This window comes from Contarinia nasturtii, unplaced genomic scaffold (genome assembly GCF_009176525.2).
Source record: "Contarinia nasturtii isolate CC-2019 unplaced genomic scaffold, AAFC_CNas_1.1 Cnas_scaffold_414, whole genome shotgun sequence".
Taxonomy (NCBI): Eukaryota; Metazoa; Arthropoda; class Insecta; order Diptera; family Cecidomyiidae; genus Contarinia; species Contarinia nasturtii.
The window spans coordinates 1767952-1786768 of NW_022197768.1; the positions used below are offsets into that span (position 1 = coordinate 1767952).

At 32.4% G+C, this 18817-nt stretch overlaps 3 protein-coding genes across 8 annotated transcripts; 1 reads left to right on the forward strand and 2 right to left on the reverse strand.

Moving 5' to 3' along the window:
- Positions 1–414: 414 nt before the first annotated feature.
- Positions 415–4892, reverse strand: LOC116338632 (mediator of RNA polymerase II transcription subunit 24). Its single transcript, XM_031764027.1, has 8 exons — positions 4496–4892; positions 3872–4319; positions 3554–3798; positions 2821–3485; positions 1509–2755; positions 1304–1416; positions 730–1221; positions 415–661 (listed from the first exon to the last, which is right to left on the reverse strand). The coding sequence occupies exons 2-8, from the start codon at positions 4007–4009 to the stop codon at positions 559–561; spliced, it is 3003 nt and encodes a 1000-aa protein (XP_031619887.1). The 5' UTR covers positions 4010–4319; positions 4496–4892; the 3' UTR covers positions 415–558.
- LOC116338634 (zinc transporter 1) lies at positions 4757–18291 on the forward strand. Of its 4 annotated transcripts, none has more exons than XM_031764032.1 (10): positions 4757–4986; positions 10509–10807; positions 10924–11048; positions 16508–16605; positions 16701–16813; positions 16898–17176; positions 17260–17500; positions 17607–17719; positions 17902–17986; positions 18061–18291. In XM_031764032.1, the coding sequence occupies exons 2-10, from the start codon at positions 10631–10633 to the stop codon at positions 18141–18143; spliced, it is 1314 nt and encodes a 437-aa protein (XP_031619892.1). In that variant the 5' UTR covers positions 4757–4986; positions 10509–10630; the 3' UTR covers positions 18144–18291. The 4 variants fall into 4 exon arrangements, with proteins under 4 accessions (XP_031619892.1, XP_031619889.1, XP_031619891.1 ...); XM_031764029.1 differs by lacking the exon at positions 4757–4986 and adding an exon at positions 4998–5620; XM_031764031.1 differs by lacking the exon at positions 4757–4986 and adding an exon at positions 9179–9299.
- On the reverse strand, positions 11511–16243 carry LOC116338636 (MAP kinase-activated protein kinase 2). Of its 3 annotated transcripts, none has more exons than XM_031764033.1 (8): positions 15838–16243; positions 13922–14034; positions 13494–13860; positions 13170–13237; positions 12769–13051; positions 12470–12680; positions 12271–12399; positions 11511–12201 (listed from the first exon to the last, which is right to left on the reverse strand). In XM_031764033.1, exons 3-8 carry the CDS (start codon positions 13787–13789, stop codon positions 12121–12123), a joined length of 1068 nt encoding a protein of 355 aa, XP_031619893.1. In that variant the 5' UTR covers positions 13790–13860; positions 13922–14034; positions 15838–16243; the 3' UTR covers positions 11511–12120. The 3 variants fall into 3 exon arrangements, with proteins under 3 accessions (XP_031619893.1, XP_031619896.1, XP_031619895.1); XM_031764036.1 differs by lacking the exon at positions 15838–16243 and adding an exon at positions 15688–15798; XM_031764035.1 differs by lacking the exon at positions 15838–16243 and adding an exon at positions 14177–14490.
- Positions 18292–18817: the final 526 nt, after the last annotated feature.

An 18817-nucleotide genomic window follows, 5' to 3' on the forward strand; every position in this document is an offset into this window, starting at 1 on the left:
TTATTAAAGAAGCGATAAGATTACTGCCTAAAATGATTTCCACTTAGTCCGTTGCAACGGAAAACAAGTTTGCATAGAATGCAGCGCCAACTATATGTGAATTTTATTTTTCATCGTTTTAGGCAATATATCTATGGTTTTCTTATGGCTTCTTTTTGTCTATGACATGGAAAAATTTATATCTGTAAAAAAAAAATAATTTGAATAAAAACTAAAATGTATATTTATTCAATGCGAAGACTTCATGATACATTTGAATAACTTATTTGCTTTTGTATTTTCTTTTTTCGTTCCAATTGCATTTTCCACAACACTGCCTGGCACTTTTCCATCGGGAATTTATTCATTAGAGCATCATGGAATGAATATTTGTAGATTCACAGACAATAGTTTGTTGAATAAATTTTCAGTCAATTTAAATAAATGAATGAACATACCATACCATTTGCATGGTGATAAACAAAAATTTAATCATAAATTCTATATAAATTTTACATGAGACATTTTCTGCAATCGCAGTATCGCTATTGATAAAAATAAATCACCGTTTACAATCAATTAGAACTGGATTCTATTCTGTGTTTGGTGTTGAATTGATTGAACGACATTCAGATCGGCAATGGCATTCTGTCTTCCAGTCTCTAGACTCGTATCGTACATTCTGAACAGAGAAAAAGAAATGTATTTATTTCGATGGCAACATTGAAGGCAATATTAAAAATGCATTACCTCAATACAAAGTCATAGTTGTAATGACTTCCATTTGTAATTTTGAGTAGATTCCTCATTAATCCACTTGGAATCAGATTCAAAACTGACATAATTGTTTCGCCACTACAGCGATGTAAGTAGGTAAGAAATTGATGAACAAATAAGACCTTCGGCGTCAAATCGTTTGAAAATGTTAATTTGTATAGGGTTTGGAATAGATCTTGTAAGCATGCTTTCAGCGGTTCATTTATTCGAGATGAAGATGAACTGGTTGAATTTGAATCGTTGTCACCATTTGTTACATTTTCTGCCCTCTCTTGACCATCAGATAAAATTTCCAATAACGAATCATCTAATTTACGCACTTTTGATGCACGTTCATCGCTTGTATCACTTCCATTGAATGGTCTCTTGGACTTGATCGTCGCATTCTTCTCAAGTGACGACATGATACAATAAACGCATAATCGAGCCAACACCGACAATTGAGGTTCGATTAATTCAAATTTTCTGGTGAACGAAATGGATGATTTAAAATTATAATTTGTATTTTGATGACGAGAAATATGAAATGAGTAGAAGAATTACTTACTGTGTTTTATTCAATAAAATCATTGGAAGTAGATCAGAGAGCAATGTTATTGTACATTTTTGAATATTCAGATGCATAACGGCAAATACGATGTCCATTGATTTGCTGATATCCTATTAAGAAGAGAAATGAATGAGGGAATGAATGTGTCAATCAACATGGGTATGCTGCCTGTCAAAGTGGTAGCCCGTGGAAAATTACTTACCCTTGAAAATTTACAATAAAGAACTTCGTTGACCATTTTTGAAACGAGCCAATATGGGCCGCATGATTGAAGTAAATTGTCTAGTACTTGGGCTGCTTTAATCGAAAGCCATCCGCGACTCGAAACCGTTCTCCAAACTTCATGAAATTGCTCTTCCAACGGTTGATTCGATACAATGTTCAATATTGGCGATCGTACATTTTGATTTTGATGTGCATCTGTTTGCATTTTTCGTATAATTTGGCTGGTCAAATTGAGTCGTTCGCGAAAATTGTTGGTCGCTTTAAGTTCATCACTAATGGTGGTGAGTGTCATCAATTGTTGAACCATATTCAATGGTTTCAATAATTCATCGTCACGCACAATTTGCATGTATGAACACAACCATGAAGCGGCACAAATCGAATACGTGCACAATTTACTCTTGATATTATCTAAATGAACTTTTACATCGGCCGCTGATATTGTATCATTCTCCCATGCAACCAATAATTGGTACAAAACACCGGGCAATATTAAACAGACTTCATGCCATCGCAAATTGGACATTTTTGTCATTGATGCATCATTTGAGCTGATACTTGTTAGAAATTCATCGACCTTATTCTGTTCACATTGATGCACCATATTCATGGCTGATTTATTTTTTGTTTTTTCAATCATAAAATCGCGAACCCATTTCTCGAAGAATGATTCGCCATTACCGTCCAATACAACATGTGAACCATACATTTGTACAATGAATGTTAACATCAAAAATGTAACGTCAAACAATGCGGATGTTGTATCATTTGCTTCGGCAATGGCCTGCTTTGATTTCTCATTCCATCGTATCAATCGCGTAACAAATGTCTTGAGTTGACCTTCCATTGTGGCTACGGATAGAATTAATTCGAAATTGTTGCCGGATAATAGGCCACATAACATGCCCAACATTCCTTGCTCTTGCATTTTATTATAATCATTGTCCAACGCTTTAAGTATTCCATTTAGTGGTGATTCAGCCTTTTTCAATTGCTCTATTATCGATGATGGTTGATGATTTAAATCAAGTTTTGACAATGACACCATCACCGGATCACGTTGTGATGCAAATTGTTGCACATGTTGGGCACTGATCAAATTGTGTTTATTCAATTCTTTTAGCAAATACTCGATGGTATTGCATGTGCATGTTGTGTCCAAATAGTCCAATGTTGGATCATCGATTAATGTTTCTAGTGCTTTTACCACATCCGGTGAATTTTCTGAAAATAATAAATGTTTTAATCTTTATATGACACTTTTTTTTATAAATTAAATCATAGCTTACCATTTTTCGAATGGAGTTGTTTGATAATGTGCGGCACCCGTATAAATGTGAATGCATACCACATTGATTCTTGACAAATATCATTGTCTTTGCTAACATTTTGCAACGAAATCAATGCCGATCGAATTAATTCGCTGTACACACGTGACATGGGATAATTCTTCAACTGCTGCACCATTTTCAAATGTGATGCATATTTTTGTGTACTACAATTTGGATGCAGCAGCACATTAACCGCAATGTATGGCTGTAAACAGTATGTTATCGTTTCGATTTTTTCATCAAGTAATGCGTTATTTCTCTCGAGAATTTCACCATCCAATTTAACGCCAATCAATTTATTGAGCAATCTTTCGATGGTGTTTACTTTAGGCAGGGCAGCACACTTTTGATTATTCACAAGGTTTTTCAATTGAATTGTTTTTTCATGTAATTTCTTCATAAATTCCGAATCATCTTGTTTGGCAACATAAATATTTGCCACCACAAATTGATTGGCAACGATTTTTTCGAGTAATTTTGTCAAAATGTTTAGAATCTCTTGATGCTGTGGTGTGATAAATTCGCTTTTGAATTGAGCCTCCAACACCGATGAAAATACTTGTGCCAACCAATGCAGCAATTCTAACAGTGAACCTGGAAGTGTGGTTTCCTCTTTTTTTGTTCTGAAGATAAAACAATCACAAATAATTAAAATGTCAAAATTCAATGAAATAAAAACTTTATCGCCTACCGACACGTTACACCATTCATGATTGAATCAACAAAATCCAGAAGTGCAATTATACAATATGGTCGATCGAAGCCATCAAACTTTGCGATTCGTTTGATAACAGCAGAATGTGAAATTTGTCGCGAACACAGCGAATGACGAAGATAAGATAATACCAATTTGTTGGCATCCGAACCAATGACGGCTTGTTGCAAGATATTGTCAGCCAAATCATAGGCATCACCTGATACACCTTTTGGCAGAACCTGTTTCATAAATTATTCGTTATTATTTTGTTTTCAAGATAAAATGGAATTTTATGTATGTGTTGCTGCCTACCGATTTGATGTATGTACCCCACTGTGCATCATCCCATCGCTCTCGCCACGCTCGTAATATCATTGCATTGATTAAACTAGTTTTATTTGCATTGTCCATTGTAGTGGTTGAATTGCTTGAACCAGGCAGACTAGGCATTCCGATGCTAGTACACAATGTCCAAGAACAATTTTTTTTTTTTGAGTTGAATTGAATCACTTCCAAATAGGCTACACTATTTTACCTTTGAATTGTACGGTATTTTATTGTATGTGTATTGATTGATAAATTAAAAACCAAATGACCATTTAAATATGATCATTATTGAATAAAATGTACGATATAATTTACGTATCGTTTCAATTTTCTTCGAATTGTTTGATTGCCGGCAGTACGAATGTATCTCAAACAATATTTGCATCGTTTTGACAGTTTTCAAAGTTTTAATGTTGTTGAATTTCCATTATGGCTGTGATACACACATACACAAATGCACAACTTAGTACACACACATTTAGTACAAAAGTAAAATGTCAAAATTGGCTATTGTAGATTTTACACAATATTCAAGCAAATAATAAATTTAATTATACATTGAACTGTAAAGTGAGCATGAAATGATAAAAGAAACATACACACACATACCTTGTGTGTGAAACAAAGCAATTGACTTATTGGCCAAAGCTGTCAGTTTAAAATGAAACTGATAAAAACAATGAAATAAAAAGAAGACGATCTTTGTGTTGAACTAGTGTGAAGTTGTCCTGGTTAATAATTTTACACAATACATGCCAACAATACTGGGGCATCGTGCTCTTTCTCCGTCTCATTTTCTCTCCATCTCTCTCTCCCCCACACACGCATATTATTGATACGGATAGCATTCAGTAGTCATCAAGTGGAAAAGGCAATTAGAAAACAGAACTGATATACCGTGCAAATAGTGTACACACATATAAACAGTCTGGTCTTTACGTTTTTTGTATGAAAATTTGTAAAACAAACGTTTCCACACTCATTCGAACCATGCTCTTGTATATGCATTGACAAACAAAATTCAGTGCCGATACATGTGCTGGTGAATTTTCCTTTGCTGCAAATTTTATTGGGCACTTCTGACCGCTCCGAAACACAAAGTAACGAATTTGTTCGCGTTGGTTTTTTTTTTCTTTGGCGAAATTCGATTTTATAAGAAAATAAAGAAACAAACAAAAAATGTTGATTTTAGTATAGTGAAAATTCAAACACATATAGAATACCGTCACACAGAGATCCATCGACTGTCAAAAAGAATTTAGGTTTTTTTTTCTTGTGTGTGTTTTGTTTTGGTTACATTTTCTCGGTCGATGTTTTGTTTTCGTTGATTTTTCTTTATCACGATTTCCTTTTATTGAGTGTGTAAAGTCGACCAGAATTCGAACGAGAAACTTCAGTATTAATCACAACCGATCGACACGACATTGTACACAAAATATTTGTGCAAAAAAAATTTTATAAATATTCACGGGCATTGTGTATAATTTAAAATCAAGATATCATTGGTTATCGTCATTGTTTTTTTTTTTATTTCGTTGTCATTCTGAAATCAACGTTATTTAAGTTTTTTTCGCGTTAAGCATCTTTAATTGTTTTCTTGTGATTACAAATAAAAAGTGTGTGTATTTGCATACGACTACAGTGTATTCGGAGTGTGTGTGTGTATGTATTTGAAAAGTGAAGCAAAAAGCAGGAAAATTGACCATTCGTCATCAATCATTGTGCTTTGAAAATGTGAGTTCTACATTCATTCAGTTGTATAAGATAAAAAAAGTGACACAGAAAATTCCTAATGGCTTTAAATGAGAAATCACTTATTATTAATTTTTAGATAGTCAGAATTAATGATATGGATATGTGTGAAACTTTAACATTGCACACTCAGACACAATTTCTGTCTCAATTTTGTTAATGCTGTGTTCGTTAAAGTCAATGTTTGATTTAAACTCAACAACATTTCATTTGAAATTCGAGCTAAATTTGCGAATGAGCTCTTTTCAAATTCAAATGTTATTCATCAAATCATATGAGATACGCATTGTGGTTGCAAATTATTCAATTGTATATCGTCTTCAAAATGCTTTTGTGTAAAAATGAAATTGAAAGCAATATCGATTCGTAAAATGTTCGAGTATAATATTCATAAATCAAATTTTTGGGCGTTCATGATGATGATGATGATGGGTGCAAGGACGCACCACATACATATACTATACATACATGCCATTATCAGACAAAATAAAAACGAAACTTATTGTTAATAAAATCTCATTGTTGTCAAGTTATTATCATTCGTCGTGCGCGCGTTACAATTACGGCTTGGCATTAAGTATATCTGTTAGTTTTTTTTTTATTATTATTTCTATACTCTGTCATTCTTTGCACAGTCGCACGTGGTCATGTTGTAATCTAATAATTTTCGTGCTAAATACATATTATCAATTATTTAATTACATTTTTTAATGTTTCAATGTCTTTATTTTTAAAATTGCACACACACAAATACACCGAATTGTGTGAATACCCTGGAGTTTTTGTTTTAGTTTTTTTTCATTCGTTGGACCTTACGTTTTTCGCGCACAATAAAATTGGTCGTTGTCACATATGACTTTGAGCAAGATAAACGCGATTAAATACAACCGTCTTTATCTCTTCGGTGTTTTTTTTTTGTTACATTGAATTGTGCCGAATTGTGCAAAGATGTTTCCCTGTTTTAAATTTCGGCAGGTGAAAACAAAATGATTTTGTAACATATTCGATTGCGATTTACTGATTGGCATGCTTGTTTTATGTGTCAGTTTCTTTTTGACCAAATGCAGATAACAAGTTTGATATTTCTTAAGAATTCAAAAAAAAAAAAATAACTCAATAGAATCATCACTTCTCCGAATTTATTTCTTTGCATTTGAAATGAATCAGATTTGCCGTTTGGTTTCAATTTTTGTTTTGCCAAACGAATCGAAAAATAAGGAAGAGGTCATATATAACATCTTCTTGGAATTCAAAATGCACAGTTGATGTAATTTCATTTGTATTCACGACCACAATCAATAAAAATTGATCGGTGCGCGGAATTGTCAACGTATTTGGAAAGAAGCAAAAAAAAAACACACACGAATGACCATTGAATTTATTTGACTTCCATTGTAAATCGAAAATTATGCAATGCTCAATTAAACGTGGATAACATTTATTATTCATCCGAAACTAGTCAATTATTTTATCAACGTCAAAGCAAATGAATCCAAGGTATAAATAGATGAACAACAACTGGCAATCGTCTTAACAATCAAACATAGATAATTTTTATGCCATTGTACGTGACAAATGTATACATGTATTTAAATATTAAAACGGATGGAATGGAACAGATTGACCGACGAATATTGCGAGTGACCAATACAAAGTATTATCCGTGGTCTAGGTTAATCATACCTAATGTTTTGCATTTTGCACATCGATGCCATTGTCTGATGTGCATAGTATGCACTGCCATACACCTACAAAAATAAATAAATTCGATTCACGTTATATTTAACACAAAGATTACAAATGTAAACTTTGGCTTTCACTTTTGTGCGTGTGCATGATGTTTGATTTGTCTCGTCTCTTGCACTTTGTCCAACATTAGTTGCTATGGGCAATGTGCACATTGATGCCAAAAACCTTTGCCACGTTTTACATCGCAACCGCCCTTTCCTCTCCGAATCTAAAGTTCATACCTTGACAATGTTTTTCGAAAAATTTATGACCACATGCATTCTACCTGCATGCCATCACACTCATAAATACATCGAACCATTGAACAATTGTCACAGACCAAATGACATGCCAATTGCAGATATGAAATAAATAATTAACCAACCACAATTTCTGAAATTGCTTCGATTTCTTTTGAAAATAAAATACGATATTCATACAAAAACAATGGTAGCAGCGTAAGAAATATTATAGATTGTAACAAAGGACATGTAGACCATACTCTACAACACAAGAAAGATGAGAAAGTATAGAGAGATCCATACAGAATTGTTCATCAATTAATATGCATCGCTGGTTCATACAAGCCGCATTTGCATTATCAAGATGCGCAATAGAATCTCAAAAGGCGGTTCTATCTCTTTCACACTTTGGACCGACTAACGATAAAAATATTATTTGGAGCGTTATTTGTAGATACAATGTATATATAGTGTCGATACAATTGAAATAAAGGCCCAACATGTACACAGCGCCTTGAATGTATCTTGCTATAATAATAATTATTTTTTTTTATCTTCAATTCATATACACAATCAAATACAAGCATACAATATAAAACATTCTTTCAAATTCTCTGATTCAGTTTTGTTTTCGTGGAATTGAACAAAATTCCATATGATTTCAATTAGTCAGCATTTAAATTGTTGTGCACGCGTTGCACAAATCATTGTTTTGATTTTCACTTTATTTCCTTTTTCTTTTCGTTCTCGGAGTTTCTCTGTCGATTGCTGCTATTATAGTAGCCAACTACTATTATAATTCATCTGAAAACAGTGTATGTCGTTGTATATGTATTTTCTCTTTCAATACTCATTTGCATTGTTTGCAAACGAACGATGAAACTTTTATCTGGCTAAAGTCAATTCGTGTGCACTATAAGACAAAGTTTTAGTTAAAATATTTTGAATAAATTAAAAAAAAAAAATGAATTAATACAGTAATTGTCACAAATTCAAATTGAGAGTAAGAGAAAGAGAAGGAAGAAAAACACTAACAACAATAACGAAAACGAAAAAAAGCAAAATCAGTTTTTATTTATCTTTGAAGCGATATTTGCAGTTAGATAAGCAATTAAAAATGCATTTCTCTATAGTATTCGTTATTTAAATCCAGACAGGGCCGCAGGCTCATGCAATTATGATGGAATATCTTTTTGACTTTTAATTGTATATGATTCTTTTCCCCTTCTCTTTGGGGCAGAAATATGTCAATTTTTTTTTTATTTTGTGTCAATGACCTCTTCCACGAATTCGATCATTTAGTTCCAAAGTATAAAATTTCAAGTCAAAGATTATATGTCGTCTCGAACTCTGTTCAACCCTAGTCAAGAAAACAAAACAAAACAGAAACGCCGGCATTTACTGTTTATTTATCAATCGCTTCAAAACACTATTTGTTTGGTCGAACTTGTCTCATATTGATTTATGTGGTTCATTTAGCATTTCGAAAATTATTCGGTATGAAGTGGATATGTTTTATACTATTGAAATAAAATAAATACAATCTGTGTGAACGATTCAGTGAAAACTAATGAGGTCAATTTTAAATGGCAAAACAAAATAGAATTTCGTAAAATCATTAATTAACAACCATTCATATCGTGTGTCAGCCACATTTTAGACCTAAATATACATCTGGTGTCGGTATTTCTGTGAGTCATACATTTATTTATATAAAATATAAAATGTGTCATTCTGTGAAAGAATAAATTTTGATAGGACACTCCAAGCGTTCGATATTCATCACGATGGACGCTTCAATGGAAATGAAAACAAAATCAATTTGATTTCGTTGAATTTTCAATTGTAAATAAAATACACAAAACCAAAAAAGAAACGAACCGATTTCGATCAAGGTATAATCATAGTTGAGAATTGAGAGTGTAGTTATACACATTGCAACTGTAATTTAATCAATAAATATAGAACTACTAAACCATTTTATCGCAGCAATATTTTAAATTACACCATAATTCGTTTTAATTGACTTTAATATAACAGGGTTTGGCACTTTTATTTGCTTGCATATTAAATTGTGATCGCATTTTGCGTATGCAATACAACATAAAATGTTTCTAATGATACATGTGTCAAAACAAATGCCGTTTCATTTGAGATATGCGTAACTAACATAACAATTAATTAATTTTAATTTAACATAGTGACCGAGCGCGATGCAAAGCGTATCAATTTCCATTGGTGTGTACGACGCAAAAACAAAAATATGAGAATGCAACACCAAATTCATTTGAATACGAAATTTATTTTTGTTATCAAAGTGCGATGTATTCATAAATTTTTACAAAATTTAACGATGATTATCATCTCGAAAAACATTCGAATGTACGACACATTTTCCACCACAAAGTTCAAGGATACAACGGGGAAACACATGAGCTCATTGATGCACGTGCATTTCAAACACGCGCTGAGCACATTTGTTTCACTTTAAAATACGAATAAATTGTGTTTGAAATTATCGAACGAAATATTATCGTTGGAATTTTTTTCCCCGTACTTTTAACTAATCGATTAAAAATGAATGTGAAGTGGTTTTAAGCTTAAAAAAAAACATGAATTTCATCCATTAATCAGTTGTATATGAATCATATGACGACTTTTTTAGAATTAATTTTATGTAATAATTATCTGTATTATGATAAAAAAATGTAGACCTCGTAATGGGTTTGATAGTAATAAATCAATTACAATGAAATAATGCGAAATTTTTTTTAAAGAAAATCATTTAAAGGGGAAAAAATGAACTTGAATTTTCTTATTATACACCGTTAATAAAAAAAAACTAATTTTTAAGGCATTTAACGAACAAACATCTCATGCTTTTTTGAATCCCTTTCCAGACTCCCGACTGCTTTAATACGCGACATTGAACGACTGAGATTTAATAAATCGCAACAGCAAATAACGATTTACAGCCAAAAACTAAGAAAACAAATAATCAAACACAAACTAGGCCATCAAAATGGGTCGATTTTCAGGGAAAAAATGTCGCCTTCTCAGTATGATGGTGTTAACTGGATTTTTCTTCTTTGTCGAAATCATAGTCGGCTATGTTACAAATTCAATGGCATTGGTGGCGGACAGTTTTCACATGCTGGGTGATATAGCGGCGCTGGTCATATCGTTTTTATCTGTAAAGGTAAGTGTGTAACGTCCAAATCTTTATTTGTCATTTAGAAATTGTTTATGTGTTGTTGTTTTTTTTTTGTAAAAGTTCGTAACATTATCTTCTTCTTTTTTCTCAAATGATTGCAGATGTCACCAAAGAAATGGTCAAAAAATACGTTCGGATGGGCTCGTGCGGAAGTATTGGGTGCTTTGGTGAATGCCGTATTCTTAGTAGCACTATGTTTCAGCATTACGATTGAAGCGTGTAAAAGGTAATTTTGATCCTTCTTTTTTATTTGATTCCTTTCCACGCACATATATGCATGAATTAAAATGCTCTATGAACAAAAGAAAAAATCACCATCGGAAGGTATTGTTACTGCAATAATTGCAATTTGTTCGTCAATTTTTATTGATTTAAAATAGTTTTGTTTGTCTCGCAACGCAATTAACAAATTATTAATAATAAATGGTACTACAATGTTTTTCAAAAATCTTCCAAAAATCCACTCAAACTATATTATTGAAGAAGAGTAAAAAGAGAAACTCTTTGATTTTGATTTTTAAGATAGAAGGAAGTCCGAAATTTTCGATTTTTAAATGAACATATAATATGGAACAGTACAATTTCTAAGCTAGTCAAATCCTATTTTATACACATATATATATTCTTTGTCCTTCATCTATTTGTTTCTCACGCGACGAATCGCTCTAAAAAAAATTGTGATCTTCCATTTCGAGTCTTAATAACGACGAAAAATTACGCCGCGCTGATTTGTTTAATTATGAGAATTTAACGGATGTGGTTATAGTTTTTGTGACTGTTTTTTTTTGTTGTTTTTCGTCTATTGACACTGCACTAACTTAAACATAAATAGGTTTTTTTTGGAAATGAATTGTGTTTGCCCTTTTTTCTTTTGCCTTACTCTCGCCGAAAGAGAAAGAGGCGTATCTACCCAATATCTTGAATCACAATGTCAATTTTATATATTGGTATAATCTTGATACAAACAAAATGTATGCAGGCCAACAATATAAACATCGTATTCTAATTTACACGTACATTGTACACGTTAGGTTTCTGAAATATTCTTATTTTCTTTTTGTTTTTGTTCAATTTTATCCGAAATCTAAAAAAATATTATCATAATTTGACACATTTGATTGAAGCATCCAAAATTTAACAATGACATTTTTCTGTAAATGTTAATGTCCGAACGCAATTGGTATCTCTAATTAAACGGATTATTGAAATATGAAATGTAATTTAAGTACGTTTAGTGTCAAGCTAAAAGAGAAAGAGTGCCTTAAAATTCTATGCGGGTTCCATTGATGTTAAATTGTTCATTTTGCCTGTTCTTCGGCACGTTTGCGACGTTTGTTAAGTAATGGATTGTTTGAATTGTCAAGCGTCTTGATGTGCATCTGAAAAGATAAACGACAATCATTAAAAATGTCATATTGTGGTCGAAAAGTTCAATTGCTCAAATTAACCTGATCATAGTCGACTCGCATGGTAGCCAATGATCGGGTCATTTCTTCTTGGACTTCAGGCCAAATGTCTTCGCCCTCTCGTAGAACGCGACCAGTATGCAATGGTGTTTGTGGCACAGCAGTATATTGCTAAAACAAAATGTGAATAAAACGAAATGAGCCATCAATTTGTCGAAAATTTGATGTTAAATTAACTTACAGCAATCCATTGGTTTCTCATCACTTGATCGATAGTTAGCCGTTTGCTTGGATCAACATTCAGCATTCCCTGTATGAGTTTTTTCGCTTGATCGCTTACATTTTGCCATTCTGGATTCGGAAAATCGAATTGTCCTAATCGAATACGTTTTTTCATGCCTGGTGAAATGGCGAGGCCATGATTACTGTAAAATGGCGGAAAACCGCATAATCTAAAAAATTGGATAACATGACAAGGTAGAAAGCATATCGTTTTAGTAATCATTCTAAACAATTTCAATCGCATGCAATAACACATACAGAATGTACATAATAACACCAAGTGACCAAATATCACAGCTTTTGTCATATTTTTCTGGGCCCAGTACTTCGGGTGCAACATAATATGGTGTATAACAGGGCGTTTGTAACGTATCTTTTGTAAATGTCTCCTTTGCAAAACCAAAATCAGTCAATTTTAATACAGCATTTGCTGCTGGTGATGTATATAGTAGATTCTCCGGTTTTAAATCACGATGTGCCATATTTAAATCGTGCAAGTATTTCACAGCCACACAAATTTCATGCATAATTTGAGCTGCCTCTGTTGCGCGCGCGAGAGAGAGAGAGAGAAGAAGAAGTGTAAGAAAATGGTAAACAAACAAGATAAGTTTTGTTTCTTTTTTGCACTTGACAATAGAGTTGAAATTAGATGAATTTACCTCGTTCGGTGAAGGGCCCCTCGTCTTGGCGATCTTGAATTCGCTGAAATAATTCTCCACCTTCCATGCTGCGCGCAAAAATAATAATAATAATAATAATTCATTATTATTCTCATAAATTGAATGTGACATGTGCGAAAAAAAAAAACCACTCTCTACACTTCACACATTCATACGGTTTAATTTGGAAAAAAATTAGCAAGTCATCATCATATGATATTTTCATATTTTCAAAGTGAAAAAAAAAATTTCACAATATCTTCAGTCCGGTAAAATATCTTTAGGTATATGGTGTGATCATTATGATTGATTTTTTGTACTTACCATTCCATAACAACTAGTAAACATGATTTACCACTGTACGTATTTTCAAATACATCAACAATATTCACAATATGACGACATCCGCTGGCCGCCCAATGCAAATCAACTTCACGTCTTGCTTTCGGATTGTCATGCAGAACTTTGAGCGCATATTTTTGGCCAGTGGCACGGCTCGTACATTGAACGACTTTACCATTGATGCCAAGGCCGAGGACTGTATTCGAAATGTCGTATGTGTCTGTGATTGGGGTTGTCTTCGGTTGGCGTGGAGAGTCTTTCGATGTATTTGATTGCATTTTCGTTCAATAAAATGGAATTCCAGATGCGCTCCAAAAATGGAATTCCAGATAATTTCTGTTTGGATATCCTAAAATTTGAAATCGTATTTTAGTTGATTTAAATCGTTAACCAAATTATATAAATAATACCTGTGACTCAAGCAGGATGTGAAATAAGTATGAGTAAAATACCGAATTATTTACTGCCGTCTGACTCAGTTGATTTTTCACGCTTGTAATATCAGAATGCCGTGTAAAAATTACTAGAAAAAATATGGACAGAGATTTAATTGGGAATAAATTAGTAGTGTGTCTTTTTTCATTTTTCACTTCGTTTAAATTTTTATTCAACGGCGATGCAATTTCTTATACGGTCTCATTATTTATTCAAGCAAACGCACAAACCCCGCAAAATATTCCCTCTATGGACTGACAATCACACATAAATGTAACAGTTTTTTTTAATAATGCAATTTAATAGACTGCATGGAATGTCAATTAAAATCAAAATCAATTTGCCACGGTATAAAATCTCGTGACATGTTTTCAACAACGAAACATGACAGAAACAAAACACTCTACCATGCGAAAGAAACTCTTAATTCAATGAGATTGACAAGACATTTTTCATAACCATTCTTCGTTAGTTATTCAAATATAAACTCACATACACACACGCGACCACGTCAATGAATTGTATATTTGTGACCGTATCAATGTGTATACGGATGACGTAGTACATTACCAAGAAGAGAAAAAAACAACGACAACAACAACAATAATGTTAGTGTTTTGGCATTGTAACATATGGACTATTCTATGAATTTCGTAAAGTGAAGAAATTCCCATCCAATGAGCGTCATGAAGTAATATTGAAAAAAAAAAAATAGATATTACATGCTACTCTTTATCAACACTACATGACAAACAAAAGATTCGGTCGGCTTTGATTTGGGTGCTAGCGCGTATCCAAAAATATTATTCATGTTCTCAGACACACCTTGTTGAATGTTCAACATTTAAATTCAATAAAACAATGTCTCTTTTTTTATTCAATTATTTGATTTTCGACCAATGAAACGAATCACACAATATCAACACATGATTTAGTTTAATCACAATTTGTTTTTTTTTTTTTGTCAAAACACATCGTATTCTATCGAGGTATTTGACGATCTTTAATCGTACATTTCCATGAAATTCACTCAATTATAAGAGATGAACGATACGAAAATAATGAAATAGAATACAGAAAATACAATTCATTTTAAGATGATCATAAATTACGTATATTTTTCTGTTGATTTCAATGCACTGAGCGAAACAAATACATCAATCAAAAATTCAAAACAGTGAATTCTATTTTTGATATAATATTGAATTGGATGAGATTGTGCTTATTATACGCATACACGGACATAAACAATAGCACACCGACTAGCGTTTCGTTGGAAATAACAAAATATTTACGTTTAGCATATACGAACGACTGTAATCTGTCGAATTGCAAATAATTTGCTTTGGAAATTGAACATATTCTTTTCGCGAATGCATTCGCAGCAATGATTGATTTAATCGCATATGTAAGTTTTTTCTCTTCAATTGAACAGTAGATGTTATTCATCCTTTTTCTGCGACTATGCTTTTCAAATCACACCAGCACACATTGTTGACTTTTCATTCGATATATCCGCAACTGGCGTACGCTTCTCTTTTATTTTCATCAATTCATTCTATTCGCGTTTTTTTTGTTCGGTCGCTTGTTGTGTTTTTTTTTCAGTTCGGTCATGAATGTATATATTTATCGCATGCCGCTAGTCCAAATCGTTCGCCATATATTTGCAAACACAACACGCTCACGCATATTTACACCATTATAATTATAATAAAAAGAAAATAATAATAACTGCACATACACAATGACCCTTTCCTCTCTCTCTATCCCCCCTTCTCTCTCTCTCACTCTCTCTACCGAAACTATTCATCATTGGGAAATATTATGAATAAAATGATGAAATGCAGAATGGCAAAATTATGAACGAGTGAGGGTAAAATTACAATCGAACCTTATCTGTGTAACAAGCTAGTGTTGACAAAAAAGACAAACAATTGACAATGAAGAAGATTGCAAAGAAGCACACAAATTATCCGTACGATGAACGATTCTCAATTTGGAATATATGTAGTTGTCACAACAAAATAAAAAAAATATTAATTAAAACTGAATTAGGATGTCGTTTCATATGAAACAGTCAAGTATGTACGCAACAATTCAACGATTTTAAACTATTCGAGCGCACAGAATGAAAATAAAAAAAACGCGCACACACACAGAATAACTGATCAACAAAACAGAGAATTCGAAATTGAATTTCAACTATAAAAACTTAAGCAACATATTTCAACAAATTGGTATCAATCTGTTATCTGTTGCACGATGTTGCTTGTTGTTTTTCCAATGTTGAACTGAGGTGAAGTTACTGCCACCCGATAAAATCAACCCATTGAATATGTCATACTCCGTTTAACAGTGTAGTACTAATAAGTGTTGAGTTCACACATGCCAATGTTGACAACTGAACTATGAGTTATATGTACACTGATCACAATCTGTTTCCATGGTGAATTATTATGTCATAGAGTTTCATTTATTCACCACTCATTTTACAAATTTGTTTATTATTAATATTTGAATGAAACTTTTCACTATTTTCTTTCGGTTTTTTTATTGCCTAGATTTATTGAAGAGAAAATAATTGAGAAACCAGAATTATTATTATTCGTTGGCGTAATCGGCCTTCTAGTCAATTTAATTGGTTTGGTTTTGCTTTACGGTAAGTATATTTTATACCGATTTTATTTGACCGATTTTATTGTGAAACATTAAATTTTTAAAGCCAATTAAACAAACCACTTATTACTAATTTAGAGCATGGTGGTCACCATGGTCATTCACACGGCATCACACGATCGAATAATAAGCTGTCACAACTAGCCAACACCGATGACAATGAAAACAATTCATTTGTTTACTCGGAGGAGGTAAATATCGTTGATTTTCAAATATTTTTAAGCGTTGTGCATTCGTAATGATTTATTTATTCGTTTTATTTTTTTTCAACATAGACACAGAAACAAGAAAAGAAATCAAATGGTCACAATCATTCACACAATGCGACGCATATGAATATGCGTGGTGCATTTTTGCATGTTCTCAGCGATGCACTTGGCAGCATCATTGTCATAATTAGCGCTTTAGTTGTTTGGCTGAGCGATTCGCAATATAAAAACTACATAGATCCAGCATTATCAATTCTACTTGTGATTCTTATTCTACATTCAGTGTGGCCACTTTTGCGGGAAAGTGCATTGATTTTGCTACAAACAGTTCCAACACATATTCAGGTTTGAACATCTCATTTTCAATGGATTTATTATGTATTTACACAAACACACAAATTGGTTTTCGTGAATTTCGGTATCAATAGGTCGATGCCATTCAAAAGCGGCTACTTGAAAAGGTAGACGGTGTATTAGCCGTTCACGAATTCCACGTATGGCAATTAGCCGGTGATCGTATCATTGCATCTGCTCATATTAGATGTAGAAATTTATCCGAATATATGAAAATAGCTGAAAAAGTTAAAGAATTCTTTCATAACGAAGGCATTCATTCAACAACCATTCAACCAGAATTTTTGGAAATTGAAACAATGTACAATACCACTGGTGCGTACATTTTTCAACTTTTTTACTTTCACATTTTTATTCAATTTTGATTCAAAAATTTTGAAAGAACCAAAAAAAAAAAAAAAATTCTTTCTTCAAAATTTAGATGGTATCTCAACATGTTTAAATGTGAATGGTTCTCAGGACGGTTGTGCACTTGATTGTCCAACCACCGAAGAAGGATGTGTCAAAGCCACATGCTGCCAAACAAATAATAAGGTATATCCAATAAAAATGTCTCGCTGATAATGAAAATGACTAAAAAACTATCTCCTGTTACCACCACTTATCTATGTTTCTGTATGAGAGTGCAAGAGATTCAATAAGTCATTTTCGATCTCAGCCATACAAATATTGAGTTATAATATCTTGATTTATCACATTCTCAATAAAAATTACAGAATCAACAGCCATCACCATCGGCATCTCCATTTTTGGTTCGTCAAAGAAACTCCAATTCACGAAATGAAAATGACATTGAGACAGGTATATTAAAATATTAAACAATTTAAATCATGATGACGACTAATTTTCATGGTATTTCCATCACATCCCCATAGGATCATTGTTGAAGTCCACAAACAAGACGGCACCGACAATAGTACCATCTCAAAACACTGACCACCAACATCTGTCAGTTTGACGAACAAAACCAAACAACAGTGATAATTCAGATTACACCACGTAGACTTAGCTAAAAAAATGAGTTTTTAGTAAATAATTTGTTTTGTACTGTTAAATAAAAAAAAGAGAAAATAATTTGAAAAAAATTAACAAAAAAAAATAGATCGAAAAAATAGAAAATTCAAAGAAGACAAACAAAATGAAACATTACAACAAAAATGAGAGATATAACAAATGCAATCAAATGCCTTCAATTGCTTTATTAAAAAAAACAGAGCGAAATAACAACAAAAGAGTAATTAAAATCTAATTGATGTAACATGCAATTGCAATATTTACCATTTATTGTTTACGACAGATGATATAATTGTAGTTTGAAATGTTTTGTTTTTCTTCAGCAATCATATCGTGATCGCTGCTGGTTTGATGCTAAAATATGAATATATTTATCAATAGAAAAGTTCATTGAATTGAAAATGAAGATGAAACCGAATGAAACAAAAGGGAAATATGACGTAATTCGATCATTTAAAAGACTTTAATTAGTGTACATTTTTGGACAAATAGACAAATTAAGACGTTTGAAAGCAAAGCAAAATGTCTTTCATTCGTATTATTTTCATTTTAAGCTTTGATCAAATTAATATTATTCAAGAACAAACATACAAAATATACAAAAAAAAAACCGATAAA

Coding starts and splice junctions, on each gene's coding strand:
- LOC116338636 (XM_031764033.1), bottom strand. CDS start 13,789: ATGCAATCAAATACATCGAAAGACTCTCCACGCCAACCGAAGACAACC. Junction 13,238..13,493: donor TTACTAGTTGTTATGGAATG/GTAAGTACAAAA, acceptor TTTTGCGCGCAG/CATGGAAGGTGGAGAATTAT. Junction 12,400..12,469: donor TGAGAAACCAATGGATTGCT/GTAAGTTAATTT, acceptor ATTTTGTTTTAG/CAATATACTGCTGTGCCACA.
- LOC116338634 (XM_031764032.1), top strand. CDS start 10,631: ATGGGTCGATTTTCAGGGAAAAAATGTCGCCTTCTCAGTATGATGGTG. Junction 17,501..17,606: donor AACAATGTACAATACCACTG/GTGCGTACATTT, acceptor TTCAAAATTTAG/ATGGTATCTCAACATGTTTA. Junction 17,987..18,060: donor TGAAAATGACATTGAGACAG/GTATATTAAAAT, acceptor ACATCCCCATAG/GATCATTGTTGAAGTCCACA.
- LOC116338632 (XM_031764027.1), bottom strand. CDS start 4,009: ATGCCTAGTCTGCCTGGTTCAAGCAATTCAACCACTACAATGGACAAT. Junction 3,486..3,553: donor ATGAATGGTGTAACGTGTCG/GTAGGCGATAAA, acceptor TTTTATCTTCAG/AACAAAAAAAGAGGAAACCA. Junction 2,756..2,820: donor ACAACTCCATTCGAAAAATG/GTAAGCTATGAT, acceptor TATTATTTTCAG/AAAATTCACCGGATGTGGTA.